A 15,293-nucleotide genomic window follows, 5' to 3' on the forward strand; every position below is an offset into this window, starting at 1 on the left:
GTGCAGACACACAGAGAGAGAGAGAGAGAGAGAGAGAGAGAGAGAGAGAGAGAGAGAGAGAACAAGAGAGAGAGATATTTCTTAAGAAAAAAATCTCACAGGGGTGACACAGCCTGGCCATTAGCTGCTTATAGTAATTAGAGGGAAAATTTAGGCATTGGCTCTGCCCCCTTCATGAGTCCTGCTTTTCTGAGGTTGAGTCTCTACTATATGCCAGGCACTGGCCGTGTCTGGTCTGGTATGTAGTAGACACTCAATTAATATTTGTTGGTAATTGATAATAGGAACTTTGAAGTTGTATAGACGAGGAAACTGAGGCTCATGGAGGTTGGTCTTGGGGAACCCATGCCTTAAGGCATGTGGTTTCCATGTGGCAACTAAGGGTGTGTGGCCCCCCCACACACACTAGGCTTCAGTGCCCCCTCTTGAGGACTACCATTGCCTATGGACAGACCCTCACTTCTGCCCCTACCCAACTAGGAAGATGATGAAAGCTATTTTCTCCCTGAGTGGGGTTTTATGGATGAACAGGAGTTCTCCAAGTAAACTAGATAGGGATGGTGGTCTGTGCAAAAACCTGGAAGTGGGTAATAGCTCAGTGGGGTTGGAAAATATAGGAGGAGGGGGTTTGATGGGGTGTAAATTGCAAGGTGACATGTAAGGGAATGTAGGCATCAAAGGGGAGACTGCATTGCAAACGGTGGCATGCCAGATACACGTTTAGCATTTCTATTATTAACCGTACACTGTGCTGTTAGGATTAAGTGAGAACACATTTGTAAAGGTGCTGTGTAAATGGGAAAAAGTGTTCATTATTATAAGATATTTTGGATGTAGCCAGACTAAGTGTCAGAGTATAGAAACATATCTACTAATTTTTTTTTCTTGAATTCACATTCTCAGAACTGTTTCTAAAATGAGAATTCCAATTCTTCTCTTTTTCATAAGGCTGTTTGTTTCTAGGTTATGTCTTTCCCAATTTTTTGGTTCTTAAAAAATGATTATGGTAGTATTTAGTTAAAAATATGCACTTGACAAAATAAACAGTTGGCTATATCAATTCTCTTCCTGTTTAGAAATGTGGATATTTTCTTAATTTATGGAATTGTCTGGGAGCCAATGCATTAGAATACCCTGATTCAGATTGGAGTTTGTGGAATTTTTCCTCTGGCTGCTGCCTATTCTGATTACCAAGTGCCACCAATCGTTTTTCTGAGTAATTCTCAGCAGCACTCTTTCCTTCCTATGTCCCCAGCTCTCATCTTATCCAGGCCATTGTCACACCTCACTGAAATAATTGCTGCAGCTCCTTGGCTATTCGTCCTCTCTTAGTACCTTTGTGCTCCAAACCTTCCAGAGCTCCAGAATTGTCATCAGCCACACCACCTTTAAAACAACTATCTGTATGTTGCCAAAGCGATAAGGCAGGAAACAGAAGTAAGTTGTACAACTTAGGAAAGAAGAGGGCAGAATGAATATTTACATAAGACATCACTATAGATCCAGAATTCCCAAATGGATTAACAGAAAAGCATTTGGAACTAATGAGAGAGTTCAATAATGTGGCCAGATACAAAATAAATACACCAAACCAAGAGCTCCTGCATAACAGGCATGACCATTGAGAAAGTACACAATAAAATTATTCATTCTACAATATGTTGGAGTTCCTATAATTTGCCAGGTATCATTGTAGACACTGGACACACAGAGGTGAACTAAGGAAGCAAGGTTCCCATGCTCACGGAGCTTACGTTCTCCTAGGGAGGCAGACAGTATACATGATTACAACTTTCTAGGAGCCCGCTGACGCAACGAGGGGAGCTGGGATAGAGACCAACAGGAGGACCCACCTTCAGCCAAATGCAGAGGATGCGCCATTTAAGATCTGATGGTTGAGAAGGAGGAGGGGGGCTGTGTGGGGGCAGAGGGAACAGCATATGTGACTCATGTACCTTGAACAAGCTTCATCTGTTCAGGGAACAAAAAGGCATAGTGTCACTGGAGTGCCTGAGAGAGAGACCGGGAGAGTGGAGTGAGGCTGAACGGGTGGGTTCAAATGGTGGAAAGACCGCCTCTGATTCGATTGTTAAAAGGTCACTCGCCGCTGTGTGGGGAAAAACTGTCAGCAGGTTTGGGGAATTTTTTATGACTTTGGTTTCTTTAACTACCAATGGGCAGTCTGTCTCTCTGGTTCAATTCCAGAGGAAAACATCTGATTGGCCAGGCTGAGACCATTCACCCATAGGTCGCCAGCTAGCCAATGGGTTTGCTGCCCCGAAGCCAGGCCCCACCACGCCAGTGGGACTCAGTCTGTCACGTAGGGTCGTGCCAAGAGGGTCTCTGCATTTCCATTGTGCACTGGCCTTGCAAATTTTGTAGCCAGTCCTTCACCCGGGGTCCCATTAGTGACCAGCTCTGCTCAAAGATCTGCTCCAGGCCTTTTTGCTGTTGTTGTCAATGAAATCAGCAATGCGCTGCGGGGGATGGTGTTTCCCTGAGGGCAGGGGGCTGCGGTGGGGCAGGGATCCTGAAGGATGTGGTCAGTTCTTAGGCCCAGAGCTGCAGGCTGGGGAAACCGCTGCCTTTGCCAGTTAGTGTGAACTCCAGCAAACGTGTGAGATTTGTGCACGTGTGTGTGGCAGGGCACAGGGCTTAGAAGGCTGCTGAACTAGCCTTCCTGCCTCTTAGGTTAATCAAAAGAGGCCCCTGCGTGGAAGAGCTTCACAAAGATACTGGAACAAAAAAGGCTGCTCAACAAAGTCAGGTGCTAGGCGGAGAAAATCTGGGTTCTCCTGGGCTCTGTGGGACCTCCAGACCACAGGTAGGGACCATCCCCAGGGTGGTTCTGGCCGGGTCTCTCAGGCTGCTGGGGTGTCCTGCGAGATCTCAGACTCTGGGGAAGTGACCACGATGGGTGAAGAGGTGAGGTGAGCATTAGGTCATCTCTGAAAAGAAAAAAGATATCTGCCCAGAGGAAGAGACAGTAACGGACAGGAACGGGGGTGGGGGGGGGGTGGGAGAGGGTAGAGGAGACCGTCAAGTGGCTAGTATCTTTCACTGGTTGTCAAAGAAATGCAGAATGAAGCTTAGGTGTACAGGATGTTGGAGCCATAAGGACCTGGATTGAATTTCGGTTCTGTCCCTTCTTAGCTTTGGGCAAGTTTACCTGCCCTCTGCAGCAGGAGCCCACAAACTACAGCCTTCAGACCAAATCCAACCCTTTGGAACACAGCTATGCCCACTGATTCCTTGTTGCCTATGGCTGCTTTCTGCTAGAACAGCAGAGCTGAGCAAGTGTGACAGCTGCTCTTGATCAGCACCCTTCTCCATGAGGTTGTCGCAGAATAAACGAGGTGACACTTGTAAGGAGCTCGGCAAGTGCCTAGCCCAGAGTCGAGTGTAGGACTCTTAAGTGCTGGCTCCCAGGGCAGCCACATACAGCAAGGCAGGCTGTGCGCTCCTGTCAACTATGAATGGGGCCCTGGAAGTGCACGGTGGCCACCCCGTTAGTTGTTTTTAACAATTACTATTAATAAATCCCATTCCTAGTTTTGGATGGAGCTTCCTCATCCTCCTTAAAAACTGCACTGGTTACATCAGGGATCTTAACTCTGGCTGCACAGGGGCACCACCAGAGGAAGTTTGGAAAATACCAGTGCTTGAGTCCCGCCCCAGGATTCTGATTTAATTGGCCTGGGAGGTAGCCTGGCCTTTGGGATGTTTAAAAAGCTCCCCAAGTGATACTAATAGTCAGCCAACTTTGTAAACCATGGAGTTAAAAAGAAAAAAATCAAGGTTTTTGCCTTGTCCTGGGTGAGTTCAGCTGACTGGTTGGCTTGGTTATCGTGGATGCATCTTATTACGTTCATCATTCTTAGGAGCTGTGTGCCTTTGGATGGGTCTTTAACTTCCGGGACCCTCCTCCTCTGTAAAATCCAGATGCTGTGAGGACTGGATGAGCTCAAGTGCAGGGCATTGGATACAGGCAGCCAGTATGTGATCGCTAACTTGAGTGTTTTGTAGGACTACAAGATGGGCAAATCATTCTCACTTAATATGCAGGCTGTGGGACTGACCTCATATTTTGGGGGCGGGGGCGGGGGCAGGGGTAGGTGGGTAATAATAGGGCAGAGGAGGGATCGGGAGCTTCTCACTTGGTTCTTCCATGGCTCTGCTGATGACCCAAGAGGTCCCACAGCTCCTCCCCAGAGGCTCTGCAGGCTGTCAGCCCCGCTCCAGACAAGGCTCAGCTGGGATCACTAACTACTCCCAGGGTGAGCTCACAGGATGCTGGCCATGTGGGCTAATGTTAGGGTGGTAGCTTTGAAACCAGACACGGGCACCCCACTGGCCACAGGAGAGCAATAAGGAGAGATGGAAGTGGCGCTGATGGAGACCCAGGTCACAGTTCATCCTGAACATAGCTGGGGGGCCCTATGCTAAGGACTTTATGTCCCCTTCATCGGCCCTTCCCCTGCTGGTGGTCCTGGTTCTGTCTTTGAGGGTATCCATTAAAACAAATGGCACATGAATCCATAAAGCAAAGTGGTTAAGACAGATCTGTTTCGGAGACAGACTGGGTTTGAATCATGGCCACACCCCTTCCAAGCTGTGTGACTTTGGGTAAATAGCTTAACCTCTCTGGGTTAACGGCAATACCTACTCATGGGGCTGTTTGGAGGGTGAAATGCTAGAATGTGAATGAGGGAGTTAGCCCAGTGCCTGGCAGAGTGGTGCTCACTGAAGGCATCCTGTGGTCCTGTCCTGAGGAGACCTGTGATGAGCACTCGGCATCTGATGAAAACTCACTCACCTCCATTTGGATTTTGCAATTGCCCTAACAGGCAACCAGTGGTACTATTGCATTATTCCCACTCCGTAGATGAGAAAACTGAGGCTCAGGGAGGCCAAGCTACTTGTCCCAGGATACAAAGAATAAATGACAAAGCTGGGACCTTCAGATTCCAAATTCAGCACTCTACCACTCCCCTGTCTTCTGGGCACAAAGTGTCTTTCAGTTAACAAAGCGGTTTACATCACTTTTCTCTGGATACTCAAGAAACCCCAATGAAGAGGTAATGTGAGCCCATTTTATAGATGAGAAAACAGAAGCCTCGTATCAGGGGACTGCCAAGCCATATGAAATACAAATTCGCTGGGGAGCTCCAGCCCAGGCCCCAGCAGCTTTGGGCTTTAGCCAGACCCCACAGGCCTGTCTGCCCATTGCTGGTCTTTGTTTAGGAGGGGACCAGCTGGTGGTCTTCCCTCCCTGGGGTGATGGTCCGTCTTCATTCCTCTGCCCTCCCCCATGCCCTTGTTCCTGTTCAAGCTGCTGGGTTCAGAACATAGCCAGACCTTGTTGCATCACCATTTCATGAGGTGGAAGGCAGAAAGAAGAGAGGCTTTTAAATAAACCACTGGCAAAGGAGAAAGGGGCATCCAGTAAAAGTGACAAGCGTGGCCACCGGATCTCACAACCCTTCTTGCTTTTCCTTCCTGTGGGGTAAGTGCCACTTGTATTTCACTGGCCAGCAACCAAAGAACTTCTCCAGATCTCATAGCAGCACGTGGCCACTGCTTGTCCATCTGGATGCAGCCTCCCCACCCCATGAGAAAATGACTCAAGACAAACTTCCTGAACATTTTGCTGGGGTGAACTGTGACCTTCTAGTTTGTGAGGAGGTCGAGATGGCCATTCTGGCTTTTGAATCAATTCCATAGCAGAGTCCTGGAAAGTCCTTAGCAAGATTGGTGGAGAGTGTTGTGCAGTTGGTCAGAGAACAGATATTCCTGCTGGCCCACCAGTGGCATGATGCCAACCATTCCGCTCGGCAGATGCCTCAGGGGAAAGATCCTGGCAGGTACTTACAACCAACAGGACTAAGAGCCACTAGGATCCAAGGCACCTGAGACACAGGTGCTGGGGGTGCCTCAGAGCGGGAAACCACTCCGATTTGGTAGCAGTTCCAAAAAGTGACACGCCCAATCCTGTAACTCCTGATTTCTGGCCCAGTCCAGACTTCTGGCCTCGTACTGCAAAATGCCAAGTCCAAATTCAGCAGAAAGGCAGGCGGTTAGCGTGTTCCTGCTGCAATATGCCACTACTGTGCTAAGCACCCCATAGGTACATCTCGTGACATTCTTACAACAGACTCAGGAGGGGGTGCTATCATTACCCCTTTTTACAGATTAAGAAACTGAGGTGCTGAGGGGTCATCTAATTTCCCCAGAGCACACAGCCAGCGAATGAAGGCACAAGAATCCGAGCTGAGCTCTGACGCCAAAACCAGTATTCTCCCAGTGGTGCCACCCTGCAGCCTTTAGTCTATCAGTTATGAAGAGAATGAAAACCGCCATACTATACAATAATGAACTTGGATGAGTTCATATCATGCATAAACTCAGATGCACCTGAGGATTTAGAAGACAGAGATCAACAAGAATGGAAGGTATCTCGCTGCTCCCTCCACTTCGTCTCCTATCCTCCCACGCCCAGGGTGCCAGGAGGCATTTCCGAGTCATTTCCCAGATGGGGGACATGGCCCGGATACCTGAGCTCAAACAGCTCAGCTGCCCTGACAGCCCACCCCGGTGCTCCAAGGCTGCCCTCCTACCCTCGCACCTCCTCCGGGCACAGCACCCAGCTCGACAGCAGGTGAAACAGAAGAGAAATGGTCTTACTTCTCAGCAGCGTGGTCGGGAAGGAAACTCGCGGCAGTGTTGCTGGGCTCCTCACTTCACTGGGAAGTCCCAGACTAGCGAGGAGGGCCGCCTCCGCAGGGCGGTTCTTAAACCCTTGGAAATCGCAGGCAGCTGAAATGTGCCAACAGTGAGGTAGCTCTGCATTCCTGTTTATTCTGGTATCAATAAAAAGGAACTGTTACTATAGTAACAGCTATTTCACTTGGTGCAGGGCCACATCCACGATGCGGAACACCGTGTCCAAGCCACACGTTCGAGAGACACAAATAAGTACGTATTTTGTCAGATTGCTGAGGAATAAGCACATGCCAAGCTTTGTTCTGAGCAAGGAGGCTCACTGGAGGCATTTCCCTTGTTTCAATGGGAGGTCGGCAAGAATGCATTCCAGCACTGCCCTCACGGAAGGGAAGCCAAGCTTCCTGCTGCAGGGCCGAATTCTTCAGGAGAAGGAACGCCAGGGGGTCAGGGGAGGGGGAAACACTGGGTTGGTGTTTGGTCATCCACTGATGGGTCAAAAACTCCATACACATTACTTCCTCAATACCCTGAACTCCATCTGAACTTCAGAGAGCAGCCAACGAACTGCCCAGGAGAGTGTGTGGGGAGTGGAAGCTATCAGGCTCTGGGCCAGAGCAGGGGAGCAGGCCCCGGGTCAGCCCTGACTCGGGCACCAGCCCCTTTGGCTGCCATTCAGTACCTCTGAGCCTTGGTTTCTGTGTTTGTCAAATGTGGAGAATAACACGGTGGTTGGGAGGAAACATAGGTGAGATGACATTAGTGAAAGCACGCACTCAATGCTCAGCAAATAGGATTCCTGCAGAGACAACTGGACTCCATGTGACCTGAGGGCAGGGCCCCAGCAATGTAGCACCTCGCGCGGCAGAATATGCATTGCACAAATCCTGGCTCAGTGAGTGAGGCTCAGTGAGTGAATGCGCGGATGTGAAAATAAAGACTGCAGATGCCAGAGGCTGACATGGGTGCTTACAGGTAATGCAGGCATTCTCCTAATATCAGAATCAGTGTTCACTTGAAAAGTTGAAAGTGTTTCCTAGCTTTTATCATTATCCTTCATTTCTAGCCAGGACGCTGGCATCTACCAGTTAAACTTGGCCCGCTTCCACCTGTACTTTCTCATGAAGAGTCTTGTTGTCTGGAAGGTGAAGTGGACCAGAACATATATCGCCCATGAAATGCAATTAAAAATGCAATTTTTGTCCTCTATTATTCATGAAACCAACATTTATTGAGTATCTGCTATGTTCCTGGCACTGTTCTAAGTCATAGAGATACAGTGTGAATGAGACACATTATTTCTCTGTGCTCAGGTAACCTACATTAAGGGGGGGAGGTCAGACCTAACATAAGGAGACAAGAAAATGTTGAGTTGTGACGAACGTTACGACTAAAGTAAGACTGGGTGAGGTGAAAGGGAGGGGCTGGGAGCTTAGGAAAGGTGGGCACCTAAGGTGACATTTTAGGACATTTAGGGAGGCCTGAGTGCTGAGGAGCCAGCAGCATAAAGACCAGTCGCACAGGAGAGTATTCCAGGGAGTCAGAAGTGCTAGTGCAAAGGCCGCAGGCCGGGAATGAACTTGGTGTGCTGGAAGAAGGCCTCTGTGGCAGGTGGGAGACAGGGCTGAAGGGGGCGCAGGGGGCATGTCCTGGTAATCTTGGCCACGCTGGCCCTCTGAAGCCACTTAGCGGGTCACACGTTCTTGGGTAGAAAATAATTTTCTGGAAACAACATGTGTTTCTTTTTGTTTCCTCTTCCTAAATTCTGCCTTTCTTGAGGTACTCTGACTGGTGGCCTCCCCAAGCTTCCTATCCTGCTGTGGCTTAATTTCACTAAATTCTGACAGCTAAATTCTTGTCAAAGCACTTTTTTCTGTCCCTGGTCCCACACGTTGTCCTGTTCCACAAATGACGATTTTGGGCATTTTCTGGGGCCCACTGTGGCTTGTCTAAACCAATCCCAGTGCCCTCTGACATTTGGAGGAATAAGAGGGATCGTGGGGGACGGGGACAGCTGCCAGCTTCTGCTCACCACCTGGAGAAGACAGAGCCCCATAATCCAGCTCACTCCAGAGAAGCAGACTCTGACAGTCCCCATGCCAGCATTTCCAGTCCCCTACTTTGCATTTTCTTTATTGGAAGACTCTGATGGTAGCCCCAAAACAACTGAGAGCCAAGGAGCGTTGGGCAGGAATCTCCTGAGGTTGGGTTCCCTTTTCCCCAGGCAGCTGGGACTCACTGCACTTCTTTCTCTAAAGCTCTTCTTGCTGTTCACCTTGTGGGCAAACCCATGAGGCTCGTCACTAGATTGCCAGCCTAGTACCGAGGTGCTCAGTAACAAGTGCTGATTGCAGACACCAAAAACATAGCACCATCTTGCTTTGTGTGTCTGCGTGTGTGAGCACATGCCGGTGTGCATGTATCTGAGTGTGAGATCAGTGATCAACAGCCACCATTTCCCCAGCCACACCCTATCAGTAAGAGACTATGCTACACCCCATAATAGGATGCAGTCAATAGCATGTCTAGTTATTGACCTGAAAAGATGTCCACTTCATGTGTGGTGAAAAATCAAGCTGCAAAACCACATGTAGTATGACGCCTCCCCCTGTTTTTCCCCCAAGATAAAAATGTTGGAACAGTTGACCCTTGAACAGCACCTGGGTTAAGGGCACGACCCCCCACACAGTCAAAAATCCACATAGAACTTTTGACTCCCCTCAGAATTTAACTACCAATAGCCTACTGTTGACCAGAAGCCTTACTGATAACATAAATAGTGGATTAATACATATTTTTATGTTGTATGTATTATATGCTGTATTCTTACAGTAAAGTAAGCTAGAGAAAAAAATGTTATTAAGAAAATCATAAAGAAGAGAAACTACATTTACAGTATTTATAGAAAAGAATTCACATCTAAGAATTCACATCTTCGCAGTTCAAAACCGTATTGTTCAAGGGCCAACTGTCAGTGCACAGCGAACGAATGTGGAGGCAGGTACCCTGAACTGTTAACACAGGTCCGCTCCAGATCACTTTATCTCTATATCATTATTAGACCTCATTTAGAATGTGTTAGAATGGGATTACTGGGCCATGCTTCTGGGCTGCTGGTTTAGAACCTATGAGGGAGGGGCCCAGGAATCCGGATTTTAACATATCCCCCTGGGAATGTGTTTATATGCGGGAGTTTGAGAACCACTTTTCTAGGGCATAAAATTACAGGCCCTTCTCCTTTGTCACTACATTTCTGGAATGTTTGTGGCTTAAAAACAAACAAGCATATATTTATTTTGCTATCAGAAAAAAGCGATAAAGATTAACAATACGAAACAGAGCAACCTTTTCCAACTAACTGTAGTTGAGATTCACATCTGGTTCAGTCATGTCCATTTTGAATATTAGAAAATAGAGGCCTTCTGGGAAAATGAACCTTTTAGCAGTTTACTCCAGGTCATGGCCACATTCAACCGGTTGCTGCCTCCTGCCTTGGTCTGTGTGGCTTTCTCCCAGGTCTTGCTGTTCTCCTGAAAGGCAGGACTCTGGGGAGAAGAATTCCGTCCTGTGGAGGATTGAAGGGGGTCCCCAAGGCTGAGCATATCCCTCCCACACTACTTCTCGTCCCTCTCAAGTGTGTTTCCTTGGGAACAAGAGGAGTCAAGAGGAAGCGGAGGGGGTGGGCAGTGAAGACCAGGAGAGGCAGTCACGAGTGGGAGCTGGGGAATTTTCCTGCATCTACTTGGGCTGTGGCTGCAGCTTGGATTAAAAAAACTCCAAAAAACGTCTTTCCTTTCATTGTTGCCCCTCTTTCTTCAAGCCGACAGGCGCCTGGAGCAGCTTATCTGGGCTCACAAACATCAGACAAGAAGTTTCCATGGCAACCCCAAACTTCCTCCCCAGCCCTGGATTCTGTTTAAATCTCCAAGGCCACTTTTCAAGGCCTCAGTGAGGTTTCTGAGAAGCCACCCACAAAGCAGCCCTAGGAGCCAACCTTCCCCCCACCCCCTACATGCTCTGCTGAAAGGACATGGCAGGGGGGAGAGCTGCACTAGTAGAAAACCTTGTCGTGGGATCCATGGAGAGATTATAAAAGGAATGAGAGTCGCCTTTACAACAAGTTTGAGCTATGAAGAATTTACCGGTGGAGGGATTTCAAGTGTGAAAACAGGGACTTAGGAGGGAGTGGGGAAGAACGAAGAGTCTTGTTTCAGAAAGCTGGCTGTCAACCCAGCTGTAATCAGGCATGGTTAATCTGGTCTCTTAGCTGCAGAAGGACCCGGGGTTCTCTCCCATTCCCAGCACATTTTAATTCACTGGTAGCCAGACAAGACATGGAGAGTGGGTCTGGGATGCAGCATGCCCCGTGAAATTTGAACTTCAGATAAGCAATGAATAATTTTTTAGACACTAAAATATTATCCATTGTGTATGTGAGATTCACATCTAACTGGGCACCCTGTCTTTTATCTGGCAACCCTACTTGGCAGGCAGGGATGGAGGCTCTGGTTGCCCCTCTGGCTGCAAAGGAGAAGCAGAGTCACTGAAGCTCGCAGGCGCCTGGGAAGGTGTCCCTCTGTCTGTGCGGCAGAGAGTTGCTTCCCTCCCTGCCAGGATCCTGGCCTGAGCTCCGGGTAGGATGCCAGTAACTGACCGCAGGTGGACCTTTACTACAGCACTGCAGAGCGTATCAGGCATGGCCAAGCCTGAGTGATTCCCCAGAGATGACCTTTCCAGCTCAGTGGTTCAGAGCCTGGGCTCTGATGTCCCCACCAATACCACTCCTGGCTCCATGGTTGGACAGCTAGGTGACCTCCGACTCCCTGTTTCCTCATCTCTAAAATGGGGCAGACGTTCTTTTGAGGAATAAAGGAAATACAGCATGGGAAGCCCTTCACACAGTGCCTGCCCCAGAGTCTGAGCTCCAAAATGGTAGCTGTTATCTCTATAACCTCTTTAATAGCATTAAAGATTTTCATCCAAGTGAAAAAAGTGGAATCAAAGACTAGAGTCAGTACAATTTCAGCAATGTAAAACACACACACAACAACAAACACAAACAATGGGTAGTAAAGACTGGAATGTTACCAGTGGCTGCTGCTGGTTAGTGGGATTATGGGTAAGGCTTCCCCCTCTTCTCAATTTCCCAAAATATTCATGGTGAACATGTGTTATTGTAATATTAAGAAATTATTTTAAAATAATTTGGGATGAAAAATTTTCTAAAAGTGTTACAGACTCGAGGCTACTGTATGAAAATGGCTGCCATCTTGGGTTTCATTCTATAATCCTGTCTTTGGAAGCCTCTAAAGGAGGGGGACTCTTGCCTCTTCCCTAAAGGGCCGAGTTGGCTCCTTAGCCCCACTCTTACTTCTTGCTCCTCCTTGTGTGAGACAGTCAGAGCACATGGTCCTGGGTTTGAATCTCAGCTCCAGCCCTGACTGACTTCGTGACCTTAGACAAGTCATGTTAGCGTCTGAGCCTCGGTTTCCTCATGTTTAAAATAGGGGTTAATACTACTTCCTTCCCTGAGCGGAGGGACAAATCTGTTCTATTTATCAGTACATCCCTGTGCCTTGCACAGGGCCTAGTGCATATAGCAGTGGTCAATAAATATTGGTCGGCTGATTAAATGAATGAAGTTGATGAGATGAGCATTTTGCAGAGAGACTGGCAATAACAAGTGACTAACAGTCATTTGCCATTGTTATTCCTCTTCTCAGGAGGTGTGCAGACTTTGGCATAGATGAGTCTAAGTTTGAATGTGTTTCCTACCCTTTAGTGGGATAGAAAAGGTCCCTTAGCAGGGCCATGCGCAAGCTGGCTAAGCTCTCTGAGCCTCAGTCTCCTCATCCATTAAATGGTGATGACAATTAGCAGTGACCTGGTAGGGCTGTCAAGAAGGAAGGAGCCAGTGGCACGTGCCTAGCCCAGAGTAAGTGTTCCCTCCATGAGGCCCCAGCCACAGTCCTCTGGTCCTTCCCTGGCTTTGTCGCTGTGTGTGGTACAGTTACCAGGCAAGTATGTGGCCCCTGGAATGAGCCCAGTATGTCTGCTAGTCTGGATGGGTTGCAAGCGAAAAATGTTACCTTTGTTGTGAAGGCTCATAGCGGCAGCTCCAAGTTAAAGGGAACACGGGGTTTCAGATTAGAGATACCCCCTTCTCATCTTTGAGAGAAGACAGGAACTGGGTGGGGACATTTAGGAAGAGGGCTTGGTGGGGGAATCGCTGGAGCTGGGATTTGAAGTCAGATTCATCTCATTAGCGAGCTTCCCCCTTTCTGTCTGCCCCGGCTCAGCCAGATTTAAGACCCTCCCCCAGGAAGGCGCCGCCAGTCCTGAAGTCTTGGCCAGCTCTTGTTTTTGGACTTAGAGACCCGTTGTTCCAGTGTTCCCAAGCGCGGGGTAACCCCCACTCCCCACCTCGCCGAACCAGTCTAACTGAGAAAGGCAATCAGTCCCAGAGCGGAAGGCACGCGGGGGCAGGCAGGACCGCGGCAGCCGCGCGGCCAAGAGCTCTCCTCGCACTTTTGGCTCCAGGGGTCTGCAGGCAGGGCTACTGGGGCCGGATGGGAGGGCAGGGGGCGCCTCGTCCATGGCAGAGGGTAGCTGCCCAGTGAGCCCAGCTCCCTTAACACTTTCTAATCACGTACCGCAACTAGCAGGGACGCACCCAGAGGAGACCGATTCTCACCCTCCCTAAACGCCTCTCTGCAGCACGAAGTCCGGAAAGAAACAGCCTAAACGCTTACTGCGGTCATTCTTTTTCTTCTCTCTACATTACTGTTTTCCACATTATTTGCACACTGACCATATACATATATTACGTTTGTTTCATTTCCCTAATTAAAAAATCTCTTATTGTCCTGAGTAGAAAAGTAATATGTGTTTACTTCAAACAAACAAAAAGCATGTACAGGAGAAAATACACTTGTCATCCAACTCCCGTCCTTAAAAACAAGTTATATGTTTCCTTCCAATTCTTTTTCTCCTGAAATGATACATATAGAAAAAACGATTCCTCTCTTCCCGTAACTTGCTCTCTCCCTCTCTCCATCTAATGTACTAGCTCACTGGACGTCAGTCGTTCCTGTGCTCCTTTCTGACTCGCAGCGTGCGTCCCGGGTCTTACCGATTTCCCGCGCTCCCACGCCTTCCCGCGCGTGTGTGAATCTCCACTTAAGAGACCCGCCAGGAGATGGAACCTCGCAGGACTTTTGTCGTCACGTAACTGAGTGTGTGTGTGTATGTGCGCGCTCACACATAGGAATAAAACAATATACCTAAGGGTAGATCCCCAAAGGAAAGAATGTAGGAAGGAAAGAAGGAATGAAAGAAAGGAAAAGAAAGAAAAAAAGAAAAGTAAGAAGAATGAAAGAAGGGAGGAAAGAAAGAAAGGAAAGGAGGAAAGCAGAGCAATGAAGGATGCAGGCGGCGGGCTCGCCAGAGGCTGGACGCAGAGCACTCGCCGTGCCCTCCTCGCTTTCTCACAGAGTTGGGGGCCAGGTGGCTTTGTCCCCACTTACCCGACCTGAGCAGCACGGCCCGGTAGAGCCCGGTGGCCTCGGCGGGCCCCCGTGGCCTCTCGCTCAGCCTCTGCGCCATGCGCCCGCGCACCCGACTGCGGAGCGGTCACTGCGGGCGGGGAACGCACAGTGGAACATAGTCCGGAGCCCGAGCGTCTCCGCGGCGGTGACGCGGCCCCGAGGCCTAAACCCCGCCGCAGATCAGGTTACCTCCGCGGCCCGAGCGCCGCCCGCTGAGGCGCCGCGGGGGGAGGGGGCAGGTATCCCCGCCCTGGCAGCAGGCAGTGCACCGCAGGTTAGCGTCGGGCGTGAGGACTCCTGGCCCCGAGTTTCCAGGGTCAAGGCGAGAACCCGGTGTCCTGATTTCTAGCCTTGGTCTCCCACCTACTTTTCTGTAGTTTCCTGGCCACTGGTCTCCTTGAATGCTACAAGCAGGTGTAGGGTCTGAAGTGCTATCCTATCGGCTGGGGTTGGATCCCAGCGCCACCAGCTAAGTGACCCCATGATTTAATTACCTAACCTCACAGATCCTCAGTTTTCTCATCTGTAAAGCGGGGATATCTATAGTACTTATCTCATAGTTGTGAGGGTAACTGATATACGGGGGTGCCAAAAAAATGTATACACATTTTAAGAGATGTTAACACTTTGGCCAACGTTGCTCAAGCAGTAGTTCGCAGTAATCAGAAATGTCTGGACACTGATGGTAACCACTTTGAGCACGTCTTGTAATTGCAGAAAGTCAAACATGACTTTCTTTTATCTTTTGTTATCATTGTATATGTTAATAGAGTTTTTTTCCTTTCTTAAAATGTGTATACATTTTTTTTTGGCACCCTCTGTATTTTAGAGCAGTGGCTAGAACAGAACTAGCATTAAAAAATAACGTGTCCCAAGGCATCCTGGGGGGTGGCACTGAGAAGCAGGGGACTTCATTGTGGGAAGAGGTCGTAGTAGGAAGCCTGTGGGACACCGCAAGATTGATTTCTCTGGCTTTGTGGAATCTCTTTAACAATCAGCTGGGAGAACCAACCAAAAGAGTTTAAA

The 15,293-nt window shown here is 48.9% G+C and overlaps 1 protein-coding gene across 2 annotated transcripts in view; it reads right to left on the minus strand.

Moving 5' to 3' along the window:
* The window catches only part of FAM107A (family with sequence similarity 107 member A), a 56,486-nt gene that overhangs the window by 5,739 nt on the left and 35,454 nt on the right, over nucleotides 1-15,293 (minus strand). Inside the window, exon 1 of one of the 2 annotated variants that reach the window (XM_019724130.3) lies at nucleotides 14,247-14,460. The exons of the other annotated variant lie outside the window; for it this stretch is intronic. Coding sequence (XP_019579689.3) covers nucleotides 14,247-14,325 — 79 coding nt within the window. The 5' untranslated portion in view covers nucleotides 14,326-14,460. Of the gene's footprint in view, nucleotides 1-14,246; nucleotides 14,461-15,293 lie in introns of those variants that run through there. 2 annotated transcript variants of the gene reach the window in all.

This window comes from Rhinolophus sinicus, chromosome 5 (assembly GCF_057876585.1).
Source record: "Rhinolophus sinicus isolate RSI-liver-muscle chromosome 5, RSI-T2T, whole genome shotgun sequence".
In the NCBI taxonomy this organism is placed as follows: domain Eukaryota; kingdom Metazoa; phylum Chordata; class Mammalia; order Chiroptera; family Rhinolophidae; genus Rhinolophus; species Rhinolophus sinicus.